Source organism: Schistocerca nitens, chromosome 7 (assembly GCF_023898315.1).
Source record: "Schistocerca nitens isolate TAMUIC-IGC-003100 chromosome 7, iqSchNite1.1, whole genome shotgun sequence".
NCBI lineage: Eukaryota > Metazoa > Arthropoda > Insecta > Orthoptera > Acrididae > Schistocerca > Schistocerca nitens.
The window spans coordinates 362,567,209-362,590,983 of NC_064620.1; the positions used below are offsets into that span (position 1 = coordinate 362,567,209).

At 43.6% G+C, this 23,775-nt stretch overlaps 1 protein-coding gene across 1 annotated transcript in view; it reads right to left on the reverse strand.

The window, feature by feature from the left end:
• Nucleotides 1-470: 470 nt before the first annotated feature.
• The window catches only part of LOC126195638 (uncharacterized), a 42,613-nt gene continuing 19,308 nt past the window's right edge, over nt 471-23,775 (reverse strand). Inside the window, exons 5-6 of the mRNA XM_049934263.1 lie at nt 17,501-17,662; nt 471-608 (exon numbers count right to left, since the gene is read on the reverse strand). Coding sequence (XP_049790220.1) covers nt 471-608; nt 17,501-17,662 — 300 coding nt within the window. The remainder of the gene's footprint in view (nt 609-17,500; nt 17,663-23,775) is intronic.

Genomic DNA, 23,775 nt, shown 5'->3' on the forward strand with positions numbered 1-23,775 from the left:
AACATGGCGCCGCGTAACCAGCGTATTCAGCAGTGGTCTACACTATTTAAGGGCATCAGAGGTGGTCGTCAGTATTAGGTTCGACTGATTGGGCGTTCGGTCACTGTTACGTCATCGTAATCAGTGACACTGTCCCTAAGGACTGGCCAGCGGAGGGCGTTGCTCGCTGCTGTGCCGGCGACACCTGGCGTCGTCATGAGCCACCGCGTCTGCAGGAGTCGGGCTAGGCCGGGTCGCTTGCTGCTAACCTCCTACTACGAGTGCAGCCGCTGACCGAGCAGAGCGTCACGATCCGCGGGCTGGGTGCATCAGCACGTCTGCACCATGACACAAGCGGTGGGGCTGAGCTACCGGAAAATGTATTGCAAGAACCAACAATAAAGAGGAAGATTGCTAAAAACAGCCACAGCCACGCCCTACAACCCCGACCACGTCACCCGCTCCGGTCATCCTATTACAAGTGGTGTCAGTCAGGCAACCTGCACATCACACACTCCTGCTACAATTGGTGACAGTGGTGGTCTTCTCCCTGGATTTGGAGGAATTTGTGGCTGGTAATTGACGAGGATATGTGGCACCTGAGAAGTGCAACAATGGATAAGCAACTCCTGCAACATGACAAGTAAGTGCCAATTTTTCGTTTGGCGGTTTGTCTGAACCTGTAGCATAGTCCATCTTCCCTTCCTGTTCTTCTTTCTGGGCTTACTGTAGTCTTGATTCGATAGCTAGTACTGATGGAGCAGTCTGTCTGCTGAGGTGGCTATTCAGCAACTACTTGAGAGAGTGTCGGAATTAGAAACAGAGCTTGCTCGGTGTAAAGAAGCGAGCAAGGAACGGTTTCCTGTTAATTCAGTAAGTCTTGACACTAACGCTGCGTCTTTGGTTTTATTTATTTATTTATTTATTTATTTATTGTTCCGTGGGACCACATTTAGGAGAAGTCTCCATGGTCATGGAACGAGTCAATACATGCAGTTATAACACGATTGTAGAAACAGATAAAATGAAATATAAGAAACATATTCAGGCGACAAGTCGTTAGTTTAAATAAAGAAAATCAAGAATGTAACACTGGAATTTGCTTAATTTTTTAGCTCTTCCAGGAGCTCCTCGACAGAATAGAAGGAGTGAGCCATGAGGAAACTCTTCAGTTTAGACTTAAAAGTGTTTGGGCTACTGCTAAGATTCTTGAGTTCTTGTGGTAGCTTATTGAAAATGGATGCAGCAGAATACTGCACTCCTTTCTGCACAAGAGTGAAGGAAGTGCATTCCACATGCAGATTTGATTTCTGCCTAGTATTAACTGAGTGAAAGCTGCTAACTCTTGGGAATAAGCTAATATTGCTAACAACAAAAGACATTAAAGAAAATACACACTGTGAGGGCAATGTCAAAATTCCCAGACTATTGAATAGGGGTCGACAAGAGGTTTTCGAACTTACACCATACATTGCTCGAACAGCCCGTTTTTCAGCCAAAAATACTCTTTTTGAATCAGAAGAATTACCCCAAAAAATAATACCATATGACATAAGCGTATGAAAATATGCGAAGTATACTACTTTTCGTGTTGAAATGTCACTTATTTCAGATACTGTTCTAATGGTAAATAAAGCGGCATTTAGTTTCTGAACAAGATCCTGAACATGGGCTTTCCACAACAGCTAACTATCTATCCATACGCCTAGGAACTTGAACTGTTCCGTCTCGCTTATAACATGCCCATTCTGTCTGATTAAAATGTCAGTTCTTGTTGAATTGTTAGTTAGAAACTGTAAAAACTTAGTCTTACTGTGATTTAGCATCAATTTATTTTCCACAAGCTACGAACTTATATCATGAACTACAGTATTTGATAATGTTTCAATAATACACACAAGATCCTTCACTACCAAAGTGGTGTCATCAGCAAACAGAAATATTTTTGAATCACCTGTAATACTAGAAGGCATATCAATTATATAAATAAGAAACAGCAGTGGCCCCAGCACCGACCCTTGGGGAACGCCCCACTTAACAGTGCCCCATTGGGACTGAACATCATTACCACTCTCAATATTGCGGAGGATTACCTTCTGCTTTCTGTTCTTAAAGTAGGAGGCGAACCAGTTGTAAGCTACTCCCCTTACTCCATAATGTTCCAACTTCTGCAGTAATATTTTGTGGTCAACACAGTCAAAAGCCTTCGTTAAATCAAAGAAAACACCTAACGTTCGCAACCTTTTATTTAATCCGTCCAAAACCTCACAGGGAAAAGAGACTATAGCATTTTCAGTTGTTAAGCCATTTCTAAAACCAAACTGTACATTTGACAGCAAATTATGTGAATTTAAATGCTGCAGTAGCCTTGTATATACAACCCTCTCGATAACTTTAGCAAACACCGATGGCATAGAAATAGGTCTATAATTGTCAACATTATCCCTGTCTCCCTTTTTATAAAGTGGCTTCACTACCGAGTACTTTAATCGGTCAGGAAACCGATCACTCCTAAAGGAAAAGTTACAGATATGGCTAAGTACTGAGCTAACATACGTGGAACAATACATCAGTATTCTGCTAGATACCCCGTCATATCCATGACAGTTCTTGGTCTTTAGTGATTTAATTATTAACTCAATCTCCCTCTTGTCAGTATCACGGAGGAGCATTTCAGGTAACAGTCTCGGAACACTTTTTTCTAAGAGCGCTATATGATTCCCTGTTGGGACTAGGTTTCTATTTAGTTCACCTGCTATATTCAGAAAGTGATTATTAAGTACTGTACATATATGCGACTTATCAGTAACACGGACATCCCCACTACGCACTGATTCTATATTCTCGACCTGTCTCTGCAGACCAGCCACTTCCTTTACGACTGACCATATGGTTTTAATTTTATCCTGAGACTTAGCTATTCTATCTGCATACCACATACTTCTTGCCTTCCCAATAACTTTTTTAAGCACCTTACAATACTGTTTGTAATGGGCTGCTGCATTTAGATTGTGACTGTTTCTAACGTTTTGATATAATTCCCACTTTGTTCTACAAGATATTCTTATCCCTTTAGTCAGCCACCCAGGCTGCCTGTTTGTGCTAGTACCCTGTTTTGAACGTTCTAACGGAAAGCAACTTTCAAAGAGCACGAGAAAAGTCTTGAGGAAAGCATTATATTTATCGTCTACTGTATCAGCACTATAAACATCTTGCCACTCTTGTTCCTTGATAAGGTTTACAAAAGTCTGTACAGCAACTGGATCGGCTTTCCTAAAAAGTTGGTAACTATATTTAATATGTGTTGCAGCACAAAAATCTTTTAGAGTTAAAATTTGTGCATCATGATCTGAAAGGCCATTCACCTTTTTGCTAACAGAATGCCCTTCTAATAATGACGAATGAACAAAAATATTGTCTATGGTTGTTCTACTGTTCCCTTGCACTCTCGTTGGAAAGAATACGGTTTGCATAAGATTATATGAATTAAGGAGGTCTACCAGCATCCTCTTCCTTGCACAATCACTTATACAATTAATATTGAAATCACCACATATAACTAACTTTTTGTATTTCCTATAAAGTGAACCAAGAACCACCTCTAGCTTTAGCAAAAATGTTGAGAAATCGGAGTCTGGGGATCTATAAATAACAACAGTAAGAAGTTTAGCTCCACTAAATTTAACCACACCTGCACAACATTCAAACACCTTTTCAGTGCAGTACTTTGAAACATCAATTGACTCAAATGGGATACCGTTTATCACATACATGGCTACTCCCCCACACCGCAAAGAGCTCCTAGAAAAGCTGCCAGCCAACCTGTATCCTGGTAAAGGAAGCCTCTGAATTATCTCCTTATTTAAGAAGTGTTCAGATATACCAATAATTTCAGAGTCAACATCTATAAGCAGTTCACTAACTTTATCTCTAATACCTTGTATATTTTGATGAAATATACTAATTCCCTCATTAATCGGATACCCAAGATTTGTAGAAAGTGGTTTCTTTGTTAGAGAGACTTCCCTTAAGCAGGAATACCTATCAGCTGACTTCAATCTAAAAAAGGTACAGCTCTAACACCCACAACTACCGGAATTTTCCCATGAGTGATCCCACCACCCCCACCTATGCTGTCACCTATAAGTTTTGCCAACCTCCCCTTCCCATACCCGTTGAGGTGCAGGCCATGTCTAGTGAAACCCGTCCTGCTGATAGACTCCACCGACACCACTGAAATGTGACTCATGCCTTCTGTCATCAGCGCACCCCCAAGTCTCATGTTAATACGCCTGACGGCTGTATTAAGATGAGGCCGATCGTGACGCTGAAACAGTTCCACGAAATGCACATTCGTGTTGCCAGTCTGAGTGGCTATCTTTTCCAGGTCACCATCTACACTCCTGGAAATTGAAATAAGAACACCGTGAATTCATTGTCCCAGGAAGGGGAAACTTTATTGACACATTCCTGGGGTCAGATACATCACATGATCACACTGACAGAACCACAGGCACATAGACACAGGCAACAGAGCATGCACAATGTCGGCACTAGTACAGTGAATATCCACCTTTCGCAGCAATGCAGGCTGCTATTCTCCCATGGAGACGATCGTAGAGATGCTGGATGTAGTCCTGTGGAACGGCTTGCCATGCCATTTCCACCTGGCGCCTCAGTTGGACCAGCGTTCGTGCTGGACGTGCAGACCGCGTGAGACGACGCTTCATCCAGTCCCAAACATGCTCAATGGGGGACAGATCCGGAGATCTTGCTGGCCAGGGTAGTTGACTTACACCTTCTACAGCACGTTGGGTGGCACGGGATACATGCGGACGTGCATTGTCCTGTTGGAACAGCAAGTTCCCTTGCCGGTCTAGGAATGGTAGAATGATGGGTTCGATGACGGTTTGGATGTACCGTGCACTATTCAGTGTCCCCTCGACGATCACCAGTGGTGTACGGCCAGTGTAGGAGATCGCTCCCCACACCATGATGCCGGGTGTTGGCCCTGTGTGCCTCGGTCGTATGCAGTCCTGATTGTGGCGCTCACCTGCACGGCGCCAAACACGCATACGACCATCATTGGCACCAAGGCAGAAGCGACTCTCATCGCTGAAGACGACACGTCTCCATTCGTCCTTCCATTCACGCCTGTCGCGACACCACTGGAGGCGGGCTGCACGATGTTGGGGCGTGAGCGGAAGACGGCCTAACGGTGTGCGGGACCGTAGCCCAGCTTCATGGAGACGGTTGCGAATGGTCCTCGCCGATACCCCAGGGGCAACAGTGTCCCTAATTTGCTGGGAAGTGGCGGTGCGGTTCCCTACGGCACTGCGTAGGATCCTACGGTCTTGGCGTGCATCCGTGCGTCGCTGCGGTCCGGTCCCAGGTCGACGGGCACGTGCACCTTCCGCCGACCACTGGCGACAACATCGATGTACTGTGGAGACCTCACGCCCCACGTGTTGAGCAATTCGGCGGTACGTCCACCCGGCCTCCCGCATGCCCACTATACGCCCTCGCTCAAAGTCCGTCAACTGCACATACGGTTCACGTCCACGCTGTCGCGGCATGCTACCAGTGTTAAAGACTGCGATGGAGCTCCGTATGCCACGGCAAACTGGCTGACACTGACGGCGGCGGTGCACAAATGCTGCGCAGCTAGCGCCATTCGACGGCCAACACCGCGGTTCCTGGTGTGTCCGCTGTGCCGTGCGTGTGATCATTGCTTGTACAGCCCTCTCGCAGTGTCCGGAGCAAGTATGGTGGGTCTGACACACCGGTGTCAATGTGTTCTTTTTTCCATTTCCAGGAGTGTATGTCATACTCCCTATCCCTATCAATATTATTACCAGCCTCACCCTCTTTAGTAAAATCCCTACATAACCCCCCTATGTTAAAAGTCACCTGAGCCAATCCTGCATTAGGCTTCACAATGCTGGTGACCTGGTACTCACTCCCCAAAACTTCCTGCAACTGCTGGCCTACACCTCTACCATGAGAACTACCTAACAGCAGAACCTTCTTCTTTCTCTTAGACTTTGCAACTGTCCTAGCCACCGTAACTGCTGAGGTCTGCTGCATACTTCCCACATCTACAGCTACTAGAGATTCCTCTCCACTAGACTCTGACAGTTGGTCATATCTATTACAAACACCAATAGTAAAACTATCTGAAAATAATCTCCTCCTAGCAGATCCCTTGCCAACAGCCAGCTCCCATTCCCCATCCCCCTTCTCCCTCCTCATCCTATCTAGCTCCTCCTGTGCGTTTTTCAACTGTACCTGAAGGGCACAGATCTTACGCTCCTGCTCCTCTATTAACTTACTCTTGCTACATAACCTGCAGTTCCAGGAGAGGATCTCACCAGAATGCCCACTGGCTTCCCCACTGCATTCCCCCCAGTGAAAATACTTCGAACAAGTCTCACACCGCAATCCACTACTCACGAACCTACGGCAAAGCCCACACTTCTCACTCATGGTAAAATTTTACAATTATTGAAACAAGAAAACAACTTTATCTAAGTTCCGCTACTACAATAAGAAGATGTTAAAAACTGACTACAATACTCACAAACTTGCTCTACAAGGGAAGTAACTACTATTATTGACAGTATTAATCAACAACAAATGAGAATATAACAAAATACTAACACAGAAAGAAAATCAAACGTCTAATGACAGTAACGAAACTGAAAGCAGTTCGCAAAAATTTCTTCTGAAGTTATTTCACCGGAAAACACCAAGAACACCGGTTGAAGACTACTAAAGTTCCTAAATAAACTACTATACACAAACAATTAATTAGAACTTAGCTTTCGATGCGCCGCTACAGCTGCAACTGGTCAGCGCGGAATGTAAACACGGGTAAGAGGTTAAGTTGCTCGATACGAAACACTCACAAATATCAGGCCACAACACAAGAAATGCAGAGGTGAATGAAGAAACCACTAATAAGTCACTTATATAGTAAATATTACCACAAAAACAGTTAAATATATATCTGAAACCTAATAATAGATGAAAACTTAGAGAGCGATCTCACACGCAGTCACGCGCTTATGACGTTACACGTCAGCATTTCACATTTGCAATCTAGATCTAATGACAATAACCCCTTTCACGGGAAAAGCTGGGGAGGATATTTTGCTTTTTTTTAGAACCTTAGCACAGCAGCTAAATTGGGAAATTGGGGTGCAGAAACACTTTTGCATGTGGCGAAGTTGAAAGTAACTGGCGATGTCAGAGCCTACGTTATATTCCATGAAGAATTAAGGGATGCTCAGACATTTGAAGTATTCAAAGTTATCGGAGGAAAAATACGTCTAGATATTATCAGAAACAATGGAATAGAATGTATCAAAGGAATGGGGAATCAATAGAAGCTTTTGTAGATCGAATCCGAAAAATTAATGTTAATACCTATGAGCTAACGGATTCCAATAGGGTTAATGAAGACATTCTGCAGGAAGCTGAGCAGAGGGCACTAAACGCATATTTGTGGGGAATACAACCCGAAACCTCCCGCAAAATTAGGATGGAATTCCCTAAGACTCTCAATGAGGCTGTCGGAATCGCTGTGGCGTTAGAGGAAGTTGAAGCAGTGACAAAGATGCGGGACAGGAAAGGAGTGTTTAATGCAGAAATAAAATGTTTCAGATGTGGTCGGATGGGTCACATTAGACTCGATTGCAAAGAAGTGCAGTGCAGGAAATGCGGACGTTGGGGTCATGGGGAGCGTAATTGCAATGGGTCCTGGCAAAAACATGATAGGAAACCGCAAGGTAGCCCTCACCCCCCTCAGTTAAACGGGGCAAGGAGTGGTATGTGCACTGTGCAAAACCACCGGTAAGGATTAATGCTAGTGCAGAGTCAGTGGCAGTCTTTTTTCTGACCGGCTTGGTGAGGGGCATACCGTGCAAATTCTTATTGGATACCGGGTCTCAGGTATCTGTGGCGAGTCGAAATATACCCGGTAAAGTAGAATTAAAACCACCACGCTGGGCGTTAAGTGGCGTGGGTCGGGGACAGGGGAAGTCACTCGGATCAGCGGTGTCAAACTACCGAGTGGAAATGAGGAACTTCCAGGTGAAGGTAGAAGTTCTTCCAGTTGTTGGCAGCAGCTATGATGTCATACTCGGATTGAATTTCCTGGTTGTGCATCACGGAAAAGTTAACCTGGAATGGCGTACAGTAGAACTGGACAGAATACAATTTCGCCTTGGTTCTGCACCCAAAAAACCATTACTGTCACAACGAACCGCCCAGACGTCGGGTGGGCCGCCTTAACTGTGTACAAGGTCCCTTAGGGTTAACTCGCGGGATACTATACTGAAGGGTACAGGGAAAGTAATCTGGGTCAATGTTGGAGCTAGCATGCCAGTAAATTCGTTGTGTGTCGTTGAACCTTTGTCTGAAAATGAGCCGCTGGATAAAATGAAGTGTTTTATGCGCCGTAGCGTGTCCTATGTGCGGGAGATAGAAGTATAAAAGGTTGTGCCTGTCAGTATTGATAATTTTGGCAGTTAGCACGGGGTACCGTAATAGCGAATCAAGAGATAATAGGGGAAGATGAACTGGATAAGGATTTTGCAGCAGATTACACAATACCGGGAGAGTCTGTCAACTGGTCCACACTGAGGGGTAAAGTAGCACATTTAGAAGGACAGGACAGAGAAGACATGGAGAACCTTTTGACGGAATATAAAGAGATATTTAATTTTCATGGTCCACTGCCTGCCACACCGTTAGTTCAGCATTACATCCCCACTGGGAATGAAGCACCGGTTTATAAACGTCCATATCGTGTTCCAAAAAGTTTACAGCCTGTCATGGAATAGTTTATTAATCTACAGCTTAGGGATGGGATAATAGAAACCAGTAGTAGTCCCTGGTCCGCTCCTGTCGTAATTGTGGGTAAAAAATCACCTGATGTGGGCAAGGCGTAGCGTTTTTGTTGTGATTATAGTTTCCTGAATCAAAAAACTGTATTGGATGTATACCCAATGCCTAATATCACTGAAACTCTGGATAATTTGGGTCAGTGTCGGTATTTAACGACGTTGGATATTCGAAGCGGGTACCACTAGTTGGAGGTCGCCCCGGAAGACCGACTGAAGACAGCGTTTTCAAAACCTACAAGTTATTTTCAGTATCGGTGAATGCCTTTCGGACTCAAAAATGCTCCACCAACCTTCCAGTGGTTCCTAGATAGCGTGTTACGAGGGCTGAAACCTAATCAGTGTATGACATATTTGGACGACATAATTGTTTTCTCAAAGGACGTGCAAGAATATGTGCGCCATTAGCCCAAAGTTTTCGATCGTCCAAAAGCAGCACGGTTAACTCTTCATATGGAAGAATCTCATTTTTTGTTGCAAGGAGGTTGTTATTTAGGTCATATTATAGGACAGGAGGGTGTCTGCACGGATCCAAAACTTGTAGAGGCGGTAATGAATTTTCAGACACCTAGAAATGTAAAAGAGTAGCAGTCTTATTTAGATCTCGCCAATTTTTACAGGAGGTATATTCCAAAATTTGCGGGAATTGCAAGGCCCCTCATGCAGTTGTTGAAGAAGGGAGCAAATTTTCACTGGTCAGAAGAATGCGAAGAAGCTTTTCAAAAGTTAAAAAATTTGTTAACATCTAGTCCGGATTTGGCTTTTCCAGATTTTAGTAAACAGATTATATTATCTTGTGACTCTAGCAATTTCGCTTTGGGTATAGTATTATATCAGGAAATAGATGGGTAGGAACACCCAATAGCATATGCTTCCAGACAGCTAAACAATGCAGAAAAAAATTATTCAACAGCCGAGAAGGAGTTACTGGCATTAATTTTCGGAATAACCTATTTCCAGTGTTATTTGAATGGACGACGTTTCAAGGTGATTACTGGCCATGTAGCACTTAAGCGGTTGTTAGGGCTTAAAGACCCAACGAGTAGATTAACTAAGTGGGCTTTGCATCTTAGTGAGTACAATTTTGAAATGATTCATCGACCGGGTGAATCGCACAGACACGCGGATGGTCTGAGTCGTAAAGTATGCGCCATGGAATGCACAGGAATAAATGAGAACAAATGGAAGCAGATTGTGAACGATTTACCTCGCAGCGACAGTTCGTCGTGGAAGACGGGATATTGTACCGTAAAACTAGGAACGGTCCACGCATAGTCGTTCCAGAAAAATTGCGAAGGGAAATTTTAAGGCAAGCCCATGATTCAACGTTTTCTGGTCATTCGGGTCGAAGAGCAACGGAAAGCAGTGTAGCACAGGGAGAGTTTTGGTGGTCAACGCATAGGCAAGATGTCGATCAGTATGTAAAGAATTGCATTCCGTGTGCTCAACGGGCGGAATTGAGTCATCAGAAAATTGTGTTGTAATGACTATTATAAGCGGATAGACCTCTCAAATTACTTGGCGTAGACGTCTTGGGACCGTTTGTGCAAACACCAGCGGGTAACCGCTATGTTTTAACAATAATAGATCATTTTTCTCGCTATGTGTCCATGACAGCTATTCCGTACCAGCGAGCTGAAACAGTGGCTCACGCCATGGTACATCAATGGATATTGAAATTCGGAACACCTGAAACTATAATTACAGATCAAGGGACAAACTTTATGTCCGATTTGATGAAACAGTTATGCAAGTTGTTGCATGTAAAGAAATTGAGAACGAGCGTGTTACACCTACAGGCTAATGGTCGGACTGAGAGAGTTCATTGTACCATAACTAAAATGTTAAGTTATTTTGTAAATTCGCAACACAACAATTTGGTTACCCTATTGGCGTTTGTAACTACGGCGTATAACTCAACAGTGCATCAAAGTACAGGATTGTCTCCGTATGAAGTGCTGTTCGGTCGGAAGATGCCATCTCCGCTTGAATTGCTCAAGACCCCACCAGGAACCGATATTTCGGCTGTTAAGGACTTATCCACAAAGTTGAAAACAATCTGGCGGCAGGTGAAAAAAATGAACACGAATGCGTTAGAGTGTCAGGACAAAGTTCACTATAGAAAGGCGGCTTTACCCAAATATCATGTAGGACAATGGGTGATAATGACTAACCCATATGTGCCAAAAGGCAAAACGAAAAAATTTGTATCCTATTATCAAGATCCCTCCCAGGTGATCGAGATGACATCGCCAGTGAATGTAAAATTACAGCTTCCAACTCGCCCTACTATTGTGCATGTGAGCCGAATTAGGCCCTTCAAGGGGAATTTTGAGGAACTTCCTTCATTGTCTGCAGTAACTTCTAGTGGAGAGAAAGATGAATCTAAGAGAAAGAATAAGAAAGGAGTAGATAAACAAGAGAACCAAGTTAATTGTGGAACCGATCAGACATGCTACCATGCTCTTAGGCCACGTGTAAAAAGGGAGAGCTAATGTGAGTTGTTTTTCTTTTGTTTCTCAGAAGGCGTGACGTTCTGGTAACACCAGCAGTTCCAGCGTCATGGGCTTCGCTGAAGAGGTAAGAGGGAAGGTGTGCACTATTTCTCAGCATAGGTATTCTGTTTTGCTGTTGCAACTTAGCTGAAGCCTTGAAGGTACGCCCTATATCAAGTGGTGCTTTGTTCTCGCGACAAGCGGACGTAATTATGTCCGGACATCAATCTTAAGGGTGGACTGTAATATTTGGGCGGTTCAAGACGAAATCCGTAAATTAGAGGATACATTTAGTCAACTTCATTCCATGGTGGCTAATCAGTCAAGGTTTAATGACACACAGAGGAATATCAGCTACTACGATCAGCTTTCGCACGCTTACAACCTCAGTTGCGGCAAACTGCAGGGTTAATCCCGCACGTCCGTATGAAAAGAGGATGGTTAGACGCTGGTGGCCGTATCCTAAAAACTGTTTTTGGGACTGCAGATGCGGAAGATATTAAAAGTATTAATTAAACGCTACAGCAAGTACAGAATAATGTGAATAGCAACCAGGGAATGCTAGATCTTAACACAACCCAATTAGAGAGTTTGCAGAAAGATGTAGTTAATAATACGCCCCAATTGCGAGTTTTGGCCCCGACCTTGATGTCTCACATTAAGGCCACAGCCGACACAACCAATCACTTCTTGCGTATAATCAAGTACCGGTTGGATAACATCGACTCACAGCTGATAATCGCTAAGCTGCTCCGTTTTCTTGCTGATAGTATTACAGAAGCACGCATAGAAGCCATGGAACTAGAGGAGGCTTTGTTGCACGCAATGCACGGGCACTTAACCCCGGTACTGTTACCTTCGGAACAACTTTGGGAAGGATTATGGAAAGTTCAATCGGAATTGCCCGCATCCCTAGATCCTCTGACGACATTGACAGACGAACACTTATCTCTGTACTACAAAATTGCAACTGTTACCAGTACGTAGACGGGTATCCTGCTGAGAATTCATATCAGAATACCATTAACATATAAGGATTGTAAATTTGAATGTTATGCCTTGCATACATATCCAGTGAAGTGGGAAATTTAGCAGAAATTCGTACAATTAACCGGATGGTGAATACTGTTAGTGGCACGTAGCAGACAAGCTCATGCACAAGACTTGCTGCTTTGTCGTACAAGTCCTGTTACCATCTGACCCGCGAAGTTGTTACACACTGTTCCCAAAACTTGTCGGTATTCTCTATTCCGCTCTCAAGAACCAGTTGCGGTTCAAAATGGTTCAAATGGCTCTGAGCACTATGGGACTCAACATCTTAGGTCATAAGTCCCCTAGAACTCAGAACTACTTAAACCTAACCAACCTAAGGACATCACACACACCCATGCCCGAGGCAGGATTCGAACCTGCGACTGTAGCAGTCCTGTGGTTCCGGACTGCAGCGCCAGAACCGCACGGCCACCGCGGCCGGCACCAGTTGCGGAATGCCCTACTGAAATTATAGCAGGCACTGTACAGTTGTTTCAGCAAGTGGGTCCACATTGGGTATTTTCAGTAATGGAAAACACAGTCGTTATTTGCGTTTGTTACGAGCAGGGTAAGAAGGGAGTACGCAAAGAATACAATTGCAGGGACAGGGACTGTTAATTAATGGCACACAGTGTGACATTTCAGGGCAAACTTTCCGTTTAGTAGTCGTCATTACTGGAGCTACAATCATGAACATAACACGCACATTGATCTGTATACCCGACCAACCAGTGCAATTCGTCATGAAAGAAAATCTCACTCTTTTGAATAGCACATTAGACCCGACTTTGCTCCCCTCTTTGGGCCGGATGCTAACAGCTCAGGGTAGACGTATAACTATGGAACATCTTTTCCAACGAATGGTTGAGTACCGTAATGAGCATAAGCAACGCTTATTAGTAGTTGGATCATCAACCACTTCCACCTGTACTTTTATCTTTGTCGTAGTATTAGGGTACTATTGGCTCAAGATTAAGGTAGCCCTAATCCCGCCCCGTCCAACCTTTAACCTAAGGGTCCTGACTAAATCACTGAACAGTTGTGAGGCACTGCAACAGAACACTGAGTAATGTTTTTGAACAAAGATTAGACTGAGGATAGAAGTGAATGAACACAGTGTAAATAGTGAATCAATCGCATTTTGTGGTGTTTGTGAAGTGAACTGTAGTTGTTCTGACTTTTTGGTTGAATTCAGGGAGGAATTCTTTCCGTACAAGGAATCACTTGTCAATGTGGACGGCACTCTTGGTGCTTCGACATCTTCTGCGAAGGGTAAAAAGAACGAAATAAGAGGAGTCGGTAAAACTACTCAATTTGTTCTTATTAATGGACCTACTTTATTTTGTGGTGCGAGATTAAATTTTTCTTTAATGAAAGTTTCTTCTTCCTCCAGTTTGGGTAACGGATGGCTAACTGTAGCTTTCGTTTCTTGTAACAATGCAAGAAGAGCCGGTTTGGAATCCTTTCAAACTAGGAAAATCTTAGCTTACCGTACTATACCTGTTTCTGAGATTATTATTGCTATAGAGGGTTCCTACCTATTTCCGCACGGGAGTTTGTCTTTGTCTTGTCGTAGACGTTGTAAGATAAATTCTGATTCCAGCGTTCACTTATGGGTTTATTTTTAGTAAATATATTGCGAAATTGTGATTTCGTGTGTTTCAGTGCATGATGCGCCAGCCTCGCGGCAGATGGCGGACGAAGGGTGGCCAACGCATTATGCAGGTGACACAGTTCTGCAACGAGCGTCGGTATGTGGTACGTGCGCGGCAGCCATCAACAGCCAGAACGCAGCATTAGCAGAATTACGCAGGCGCGGGACGCGTGTAGCGCGGTTGCGTTAGCCAACTCATCGAGAACCTTCTGATAAACACGGCACCACGTAACCGGCGGAAACAGCAGTGGTCTTCACTATTTAAGGGCATCAGAGGTAGGCGTCAGCATTCGGTTCGACCGACTGGGCGTTCGGTCGCTGTTACGTCGTCGTAATCAGTGACGCTGTCCCTGAGGACTGGCCAGCGGAGGGCGTTGCTCGCTGCTGCACAGGCGATTCCCGGCGTTGTCATGAGCCACCGCGTCTGCAGGAAGCGGGCTGGGCCGGGCCTCGTGCTGCTGACGACCTACCGCCTGCGCAGTCGCTGACCAAGCACGGCGTCATGTTCCCCGGGCTGCATGCATCAGCACGTCTCCACCAAGAAATCAGCAGTGGGGCTGAGCTTTCGGAAAATGTATTGGAAGAACCAACAATAAAGAGGAAGATTGCTAAAAACAGCTACAGCCATGACCTACAACCATGACCCCGTCACCTACTCTGGGCATCCTATTACAGCACTGAAGAGCCAAAGAAACTGGTACACCTGCCTAATATCATGTAGGCACCCGTGAGCACGCAGAAGTGCCGCACCTCTACTAACGTCTGAGGTAGTGCTGGAGGGAACTGACACCATAAATCGTTCAGGGTTTTCCATGAATCAGTAAGAATATGAGACAGTGGAGATCCCTACTGATGAGTATGTTGCATGGCATCCGAGACGTTCACGTGTGGATAGTTTGGTAGCCAGCAGAAGTTCTTAAACTCAGAAGAGTGTTCCTGGAGCCACTCTGCACCAGTTCTGGACGTGTGGGGGTATCGCATTATCCTGCTGGAATTCACCAAGTCCGTCGGAATGCACAATTGACATGAATGGATGCATATGATCCGACAGGATGCTTACGTATATGTCACAAGTCAGACTACTACCTTAACGTATCAGGGGACCCATATCACTCCAACTGCTCACGCCCCACACCATTACAGAGCCTCCGACAGCTTGAACAGTTCCGCTGCTGACATGTAGGGTCCATGATTTCATGAGGTTGTCTCCTTACCCGTTCACGTACATCAGGTCGATACAATATGATACAATATTACTCGTCCAACCAGGCAACACGTTTCCAGTCATCAACAGTCCAATGTCGATGTTGACGGGCCCAGGCGAGGCGTAAAGCTATGTGTCGTGCAGTTGTCTAGGGTATACGTGTGGACCTTCGGCTCCGAAAGCCCATATCGATGATGTTTCGGTGAATGATACTTTTTGATAGCCCATTATTGAAATCTACAGCATTTGTGGAAGGGTTGCATTTCTGTCACGCTGAACAATTCTCTTCAGTCGACGTTAGTCCCATTCTTGCTTAATCTTCTTCCGTCCGCAGCCATTTTGGTGATTTGATGTTTTACCGGATTCGTGATATTCACTGTACACTCGTGAAATGGTCGTTCGGGAAAATCCACACTTCACCGCTGCCTCGGAGACGCTGTGTCCTTTCGCTCGTGCGCCGACTAAACGCCACGTTCAGAATTACTTAAATCTTGATAACCAGTCGCTGTAGCAGCATTAACCGATGTGACAGTTGCGCCAGACACTTGTTGTCTTTTGTAGGCGTTGCCGTCCGCAGCTGGTGGTCTTGCGGTAGCGTTCTCGCTACGCGTGCACGGGGTCCCGGGTTCGATTCCCGGCGTGGTCAGGGCTTTTCTCTGCTTCGTGATGACTTCGGGTTGTGTGTTCTTCATCATCATTGACTCGCATGTCGCCGAAGTGACGTCAACTAAAAAGGACTTGCAATACGGCTGCCGAACTTCCCCGCATGGGGCCTCCCGGCCAACAATGCCATACGATGATTTCATTTCATTTTGTAGGCGTTGCCGCTCGCATCGGCGTATTCTGCATGTTTACATATCTATGTATTTGAATACTCATGCCTATACCAGTTTCTTTGGAGCTTCAGTGTATAACGTAAGTAATAAGAGTATTACGGTACATTTAACCAGCTGCCAATGAATCACACACACACACACACTCACACATACACACACATTTAACTGCGGGATGCTCCGTCACGTCTGCACAGCTCGGGGCCAGCAAGATATACGGGTCCACCAACGACTTGTGACGTCACACAAATCGGGCTGTCCACCATATTTTGCGACCGCTCAGCTCCGTGCAGAGCATACAGGAAATCAATATTTTATTGAAAAGATACCGACAAAAGATTTAATTTTCTCGGGTGCTATCGAAGCTTGCATACATTTGCACAGTCAAGGGTTATGAAATTCGTCTAAGACAGATAGTCGGCCCCCGCCCGAGACGCTGCTGGCACTCGTAAGGCCTGCTGTGTCACGTGCTGTGACGTTCGTTCCATGGCCCGTCTTTCTCATGGGTCCCGTGCCCGGCTTCACCGGGCTATGTTAAACGGGCTCCCGGTTGATCACCTCTGAGCTACCGCTTACAGTGGCATACGAGAAGAATCACACGGGTGTGCTCATAGCTTCTTTGAAGTACTATTTCATGAACCGATTTTCTTCAAACATGGTAGTTGAATATCTTACGGCTCGCATCATGGTAAATGGCAGGATATGAAGTGGGCTCACACTCGCTCATCAATCAGAGCGAGTTCTTCATATAATGGTCACCTCTCTCCGAGCACAAAAATCATCTTTATTCATTAATTCTACCACGCACGTACGACTCATTCTTATATTTTTGGTTGGATAAATGGTAATGCTCAAGCGGTGTCAATTTTATTTTCTCAGCAGTGAAGTGTAGCGTGAGGTACCTGTGCTTCTTCTAAAAGAATGGTTCAGGAAGTAAAGGAAAGAAAGATAGAGTGTAAACTGATATTTGCACTTAGCCTACTGTTAGCCAATCTGAGAACCAAGGATACGTTTCCAATTGCAACGTATTGTCAGTATTCTAGCACAGGAATCCATTACGTGAAATTGTCATAGAATTACACCCGTCTCATTTGCACAAAGGAGATGTTTACATTGAAAGATGAGTCTAAAATGCCATTTTAGATCACGAAATCTGTACGTTATTATTCAAATAGTTCAATTTCTGTACCTTGTGAACAGATCTGCTTAACTGAGAGACTGTGCAAGAATCATAGTCACTGCAAGGGATTTCTACCTGATGCCACACTACAACCACACAAAGGCATCCCTGAGAGTAGCATTTTATTTTCTCCCTTGTCTAACAAGCAATTCGTTCAATAACAATAACGAGAATAGGGGGATATTTGTGGTTGTATACACGAGGGAAACTTACTCACCGACACGAAGGACTCCCTGGAGAGAGGGAAGAATCCGGCGGCAGTGATGCAAAGCGGCCGCTGAGACCTCAGCATGAGCAGCAGCAGCGATCGTTTGATGGACGTGGAGCATTCGTGTAGTGACGTCACTGCATCATATATCGCCAGCGTCAAATTCTCGCCCTGAAACACCACAAGAGACACGCTAATATACCTTTTGCAGAGAAAGAAGGATCAAACACGACAGTAACTTGGTTCAAATGGCTCTGAGCACTATGGGACTTAACTGCTGCGGTCATCAGTCCCATAGAACTTAGAACTACTTAAACCTAACTAACCTAAGGACACCACACACATCCATGCCCGAGGCAGGATTCGAACCTGCGACCGTAACGGTCTCGCGGTTCCAAACTGTAGCGCCTAGAACCGCTCGGACGCTTCGGCCGGCTACGACAGTATCTCCATATTACAAATCTACACAAATATTTTAAGTGTACTAGTCTTCATGTATTATACCAAAGACGACATACGGAGTGCGGTGAACGGTTATTTGTGTACCATTGTCACTTCTCAAATTTCGTATTCTAGATGCGAATGGTCCGTGACAAGAACGATTGTTGGATAGCCTGAGTTCGAATATCCCTACGTTGATATTCATGGTCTATTTTCAAGCTAGGTAAGAACACTCTCATAATTTTAACAGAAGATCACTTTGTGATGCAAAAAGTCTGTCTTGTTTCCCATATCATATGGAATTCCCTGAGCATCGCTCTGACACTTTCGCGCCTACAAAGCGAACCAGAAATTTTTCTTATTTTCTCTACCGATCTTATTTGGCATGGATCCCAGAGTAGCTACGAATATTTAAGTATTTGTAGAACGACGGTATTGCATGCTGTCTCCTTTGTGAGTGGGGTATTCCCTATTCCCTGACGGTTCTTTCATTTGTAACATCACGTGCGATACGCCCGCTGTACGAAGTACGGGTAAACGATTGGTTTTATTGGGCAACGTGTACCTCTCACGTTTCATTAAGGCGTATGTGTTAGGTGCGTGAGCGAGCACTTAAAGGTGCACTGAGTCGCAGCTGTGAGGCACGAGAAGAGTGGGGTAACGCTGTCCAGCGAGCCGCTGAAGTTTGGAGTTCCCGAGGCGGTTAGATACAATTGTACTGCTGCAAGCTTGCAGACGCCGAGATATATGATCACAGTCTGACAATGCTGAAACTAGATGAACAGTTAAATCACAATAAAGGGAAAAATTCAGTAAAAATATTACCACATTTAAATGCCAAATAATGACAATTATTACCAGTTGCGTATAAAATTGTTGTACGACAAACTAGTGGATTGATATTGAAGTCAGATGTAAAACAACATTGCTTGTCTTAGTATTGAACACGACCTGTTGTAAACGATTTATTTAATATTTATTACTGTCGTGCCAAGACAAATAGTTCTCCACACATACACCATAGGTCAGTTTGAACATGAATTATTAGTTCTATTATTCCAATTTTTTTACATTCGTTTAGCAATAATTCCTATAATTCAGGTCTATAAAACAGACTTTTCAGTAGCACAGTGTGGCAGTGGCAAACTGAATAAAGTCGTGAGTGAGACTAGCTCTTGTCGTTCTGTTTCGTGATGAGTAACATATAAACCATAGATGATTTTTCCACACTGTTTAAGTTTCAGCAACTTCCACCTGTAAATTGTCTGAACAAGAGTATAATATATACTTGAAATATAGAACGACTGGAAAGTGTGGACTCATTAGAACTGTGGTAGAAAAAAAATGGTTCAAATGGCTCTGAGCACTATGGGACTCAACTGCTGAGGTCATTAGTCCCCTAGAACTTAGAACTAGTTAAACCTAACTAACCTAAGGACATCACAAACATCCATGCCCGAGGCAGGATTCGAACCTGCGACCGTAGCGGTCTTGCGGTTCCAGACTGCAGCGCCTTTAACCGCACGGCCACTTCGGCCGGCAATTGTGGTAGAACTCCTAGTTGTTCACTTGACTGTATTACTTGGTCACGACACAGGCGACTAGAGCACGCTTTTTTGTTCTTTGGTGTTCATGTCTGGTTTGTTAAGGTCATTGGTAAGGTGTGAGTGACTTGTGTTACGTACAGGTAAAAGTGATTGTTCATAGGTATTTGAAGAGAGAGCGCTATAATAGCTGTAACTGAAGTTTTCCTAGGTAAATTGTTTATTATACATACATAGTCCTAAATGCACTTATATAACCGTAATAATTTATTCAGTTTGACTAATATTGGTACAGTGCACAATGCCATGGCCTTACTTTCATTGGTGTCTGCGAATATTTTGCTTAATTTACTAGGTGACTTAACTGATGTCCTGTAGCTTTAAGTACTTAATTAATAGTCTACATAAGTGCTAAATTTGAAGAAATTTGTGTTTGATCTGAATAAATTGATATTCAGTCTTAACCCTGTTGTTAGATATACCATTATCCAGATGAGTCATTTCTTTCTTACCTATTTTATTACTTTATTTAATAATAATCGATGGTTCAACCAACAGTGTACAACCGAACCCCAAGTCGTATACTAATTTAAGGTTGTGTAATAGCCCTCTGGTGCTCAGATAGCAACAAATTGATCTTAACTATCTATTTTGCACGATTTGTTACCAATAGACTAGGGAAGTTGCAGTTGTTCGCTCTCGTTCAGGATTGAGAAAATGTAAATAGTCCTATTGCACAGTCAATCTGTCTGGCATCTGCCTAACCTGAGATTAATTTTACGTCTTTGTTCCACTTTAAATCGCTCCGTACGCATACTCGTACATGGTTCGTGGATGTGACAGTTTCTAGCGATTGTTCTGCAACCTTGTGATCAGATCACAAGGAGTGAAAACTGTCTCTTAAAAAGGCATTAAGATCAAGATGTAGTTTGCGTTTCTTTTTGATGGTTGTAGGTGTTACGGTATTCAGCCTAGCAGCAACTGCCTTGTGGTCGCTAATTCCTGTATTCGTCACGATACTCACTTGTTGTCCAGGATTATTTGTTGGTAAGAGATCAGGTATGCTTTCGTAACCATTTGCGTTTCGAGTGGGCTCAAAATAAAAATAATTTTCCGAGAGATCATTCAGTACAATTTCAGATGACGTTTTATGCTTGCCGCGGGCTTTAAACGTATAATTTTTCCAGCATATCGAGGGTAGATTGAAATCACCACTGACTATAATTGTATGAGTGGAAATGAGCCTCAAGTTTTCTTTGAACTGTTCAGCAAATATATATTCTGAGTCGGTGGGGGGAGGGGGGCGGTCGGTAAAACGATCGAATTAATAGTTTAGTCCGTTTGTCAGGTATAACCTCTGTCCATATTATTTCGCAGGAACTATCTACTGCAATTACTTCTGACAGTAATAAATACTTCACCACCAACTGTATTTAATCTATCCTTTCTAAACACTGTTTCGGCCCAACTTATTGCCGGCTTTAGCCAGCTTTCTGTACCTACAACTATTTGAGCTTCTGTGCTTTCTATTAGGGCTTGGAGCTCTTGTTCTTTCCCAACACGGCTGTGACAATTTCCAACTACAATAGAGTTGGTGTAGAGGTTGGGACAATAACTAATCCAATACTGATGGCGTTCTGTGTACTGACAGAAGAAATCCTGGTACAATGTCAGGAGACGCCAGTCTGTGTTGAGAAATTAAATTACTAACGTCCATCGGCCAAAAGCAAATGAAGTTGTATTGGGTGACGGAACGTGCATATATGATTTTCGTGTATGGGCAAGTAGATGGAACAGCAGAAAAGCGGAAAGTTTGTACAGGACGAAAGACCATGCTCACACCATGATTCGAATACTGTTCCAACGATTAAGTGAAAGAGGGCAATTGGTACCAAGATGAACAATATGGACTCTTGGCGAAGAAGATACAATACTTGCTGTATTGAATGAGGCGCCTACAATCAGCACTCGATCAGTTGCGCGGGGAATGAATACTTCGCAGAGTACTGATTACTTTTCACGTATGAAGCCTGTTCCATCAAAGACAGGATGCTAAATAATCACAGCGGTCATGACCGGACCTATGAGAATCCCCGCGTTACAGCCCTGAAGAGCCATCTACACTATCCGTCAACGGGCGGGCAGGCATAGTCAGTGATTCCATACTAAGTGCGGCTCTTCTTCCTCCCCGCTAAATACACCAGTGTAAGCAGTGAGAGACATGCCCGGAGCACATAGTTGTTTGTTACATTTACTGTGACTCACGAACTCATCTAATCTAAATAACCGTTCTGAGCCTTCTTTATACTTAAGCTACAGTGACAGCCGTCTCTTTGATTAAATACGGAGCTGACTCATTCTCAGGCACCCTGTTGTTCTCAGGTTTATACCACTAGCACCAACTTGAATTGCCACATAGCCACTGGATTTCCATATGATAAGCTCGCAGATCATGCGTATTTTGTAGCTGATCAGAGTAGCATATTCACAGGCGGTAATTACGTTCAGTTACTCATTTTAGTGTCAGTTCTAGACATCTCATATTGGAAACGAGACATTTCTCCGAGCCTCCTAGAAGCTACGACTACTTGAAGATTAGAAAAACGATAGAAATGAAAAATATATTCAAGCTCATTAAATAATTCCTCATGAATGGCAGCAGATTTATATCATTTATAAAAGTACAAACAATTCCATACGATCTGGAAAACCATTATTACTTCCACTGAAGGTGTTTCATTTAAATTAAAAATATGGCGCATAGCTGAGCACACCCGCTTGTTAGTAGTTGCCTGTTTGGAACCCGAAAGAACAACGCAGTCACTCAATAACAGACATCGCTGTAACAGGAATAAATGGGGTGCTCTCTACCGGTACCATGCCCTAAAAACATTTATTTCTTTCCACATTAGTCTTTAATTTATTCCTTTTGTTTCACTTCCTTATTTATTCTCGTTCATTCTTAACATTTGACTTTATTAGTTTTTATTCCAGTTTATTCGTGTTCTACTTCGGTTGTAATTTTTCTGCCGGTCTGTTTGGTGAAGTAACTGTCTACAGACAAAGATTTTATCTTCCTCTTACCCTGTGGCTGTAGAAACTACTGCCATACCATACTGCATTCGTCCTACTATTTCAATTAGCTTTCCGTTTCCAATATATATATATATATATATATATATATATATATATATATATATATATATATATATATATATATATATATATATATATATATATATATATATAATGTAATATTACGTAATATGATACTCAAAGAGCTCATGTACTTTTTAAGTAGCCGCAAAACCAAACCCACATGCGTCACTGAAACCGCGAAAAATACGAAAAAGGACTGGAGTTAGTAAGGGTATAATACAGTACCAAACACTTTTTATATAAGCAACACAAAAGATGAGATTTCAGAAAAGAGAGAAATCAGGAAATGGAAGGAAGTGTACCCAGGAACAAAAGGAATCATACCCTTGAAGAATAAAGTAAGTCTTAGAGCACAGAAAATTGAACAGATAGGGGCATGGCCAAATTGATTTACTGCACCCTCCAAAAGGGTTAATGGAATAAATGACTGTTATTAATATGAATACCCTTATTACTGTTATATTACTTGAGGAATGTAGTTTAAGAATTTAGAACTTCAGTATTTTCCTGGAACATTTTAAAAATGAGTTCACCATTAGCGGAAAAATGTGCGAAAAATGAGTTGCATATAACTACACTACTGGCCATTAAAATTGCTACACCACGAAGATGACGTGCTACAGACTCGAAATTTAACCGACAGGAAGAAGATGCTGTGATATGCAAATGATTAGCTTTTCGGACCATTCACACAAGGTTGGCGCTGGTGGCGACACCTACAACGTGCTGACATGAGGAAAGTTTCCAACCGATTTCTCATACAAAAACAGCAGTTGACCAGCGTTGCCTGGTGAAACGTTGAGATGCCTCGTGTAAGGAGGAGAAATGCGTACCATCACGTTTCCGTATTGATAAAAGTCGGATTGTAGCCTATCACGATTGCGGTTTATCGTATCACAACATTGCTGCTCGCGTTGGTAGAGATCCAATGACTCTGAGCAAAATATGGAATCGGTGGGTTCAGGAGGGTAATACGGAACGCCGTGCTGGATCCCAACAGCCTCGTATCACTAGCAGTCGAGATGACAGGCATCTTATCCGCATGGATGTAACGGATCTTGCAGCCACGTCTCGATCCCCGCGTCGACAGATGGGGACGTTTGCAAGACAACAACCATCTGCACGAATAGTTCGACGACG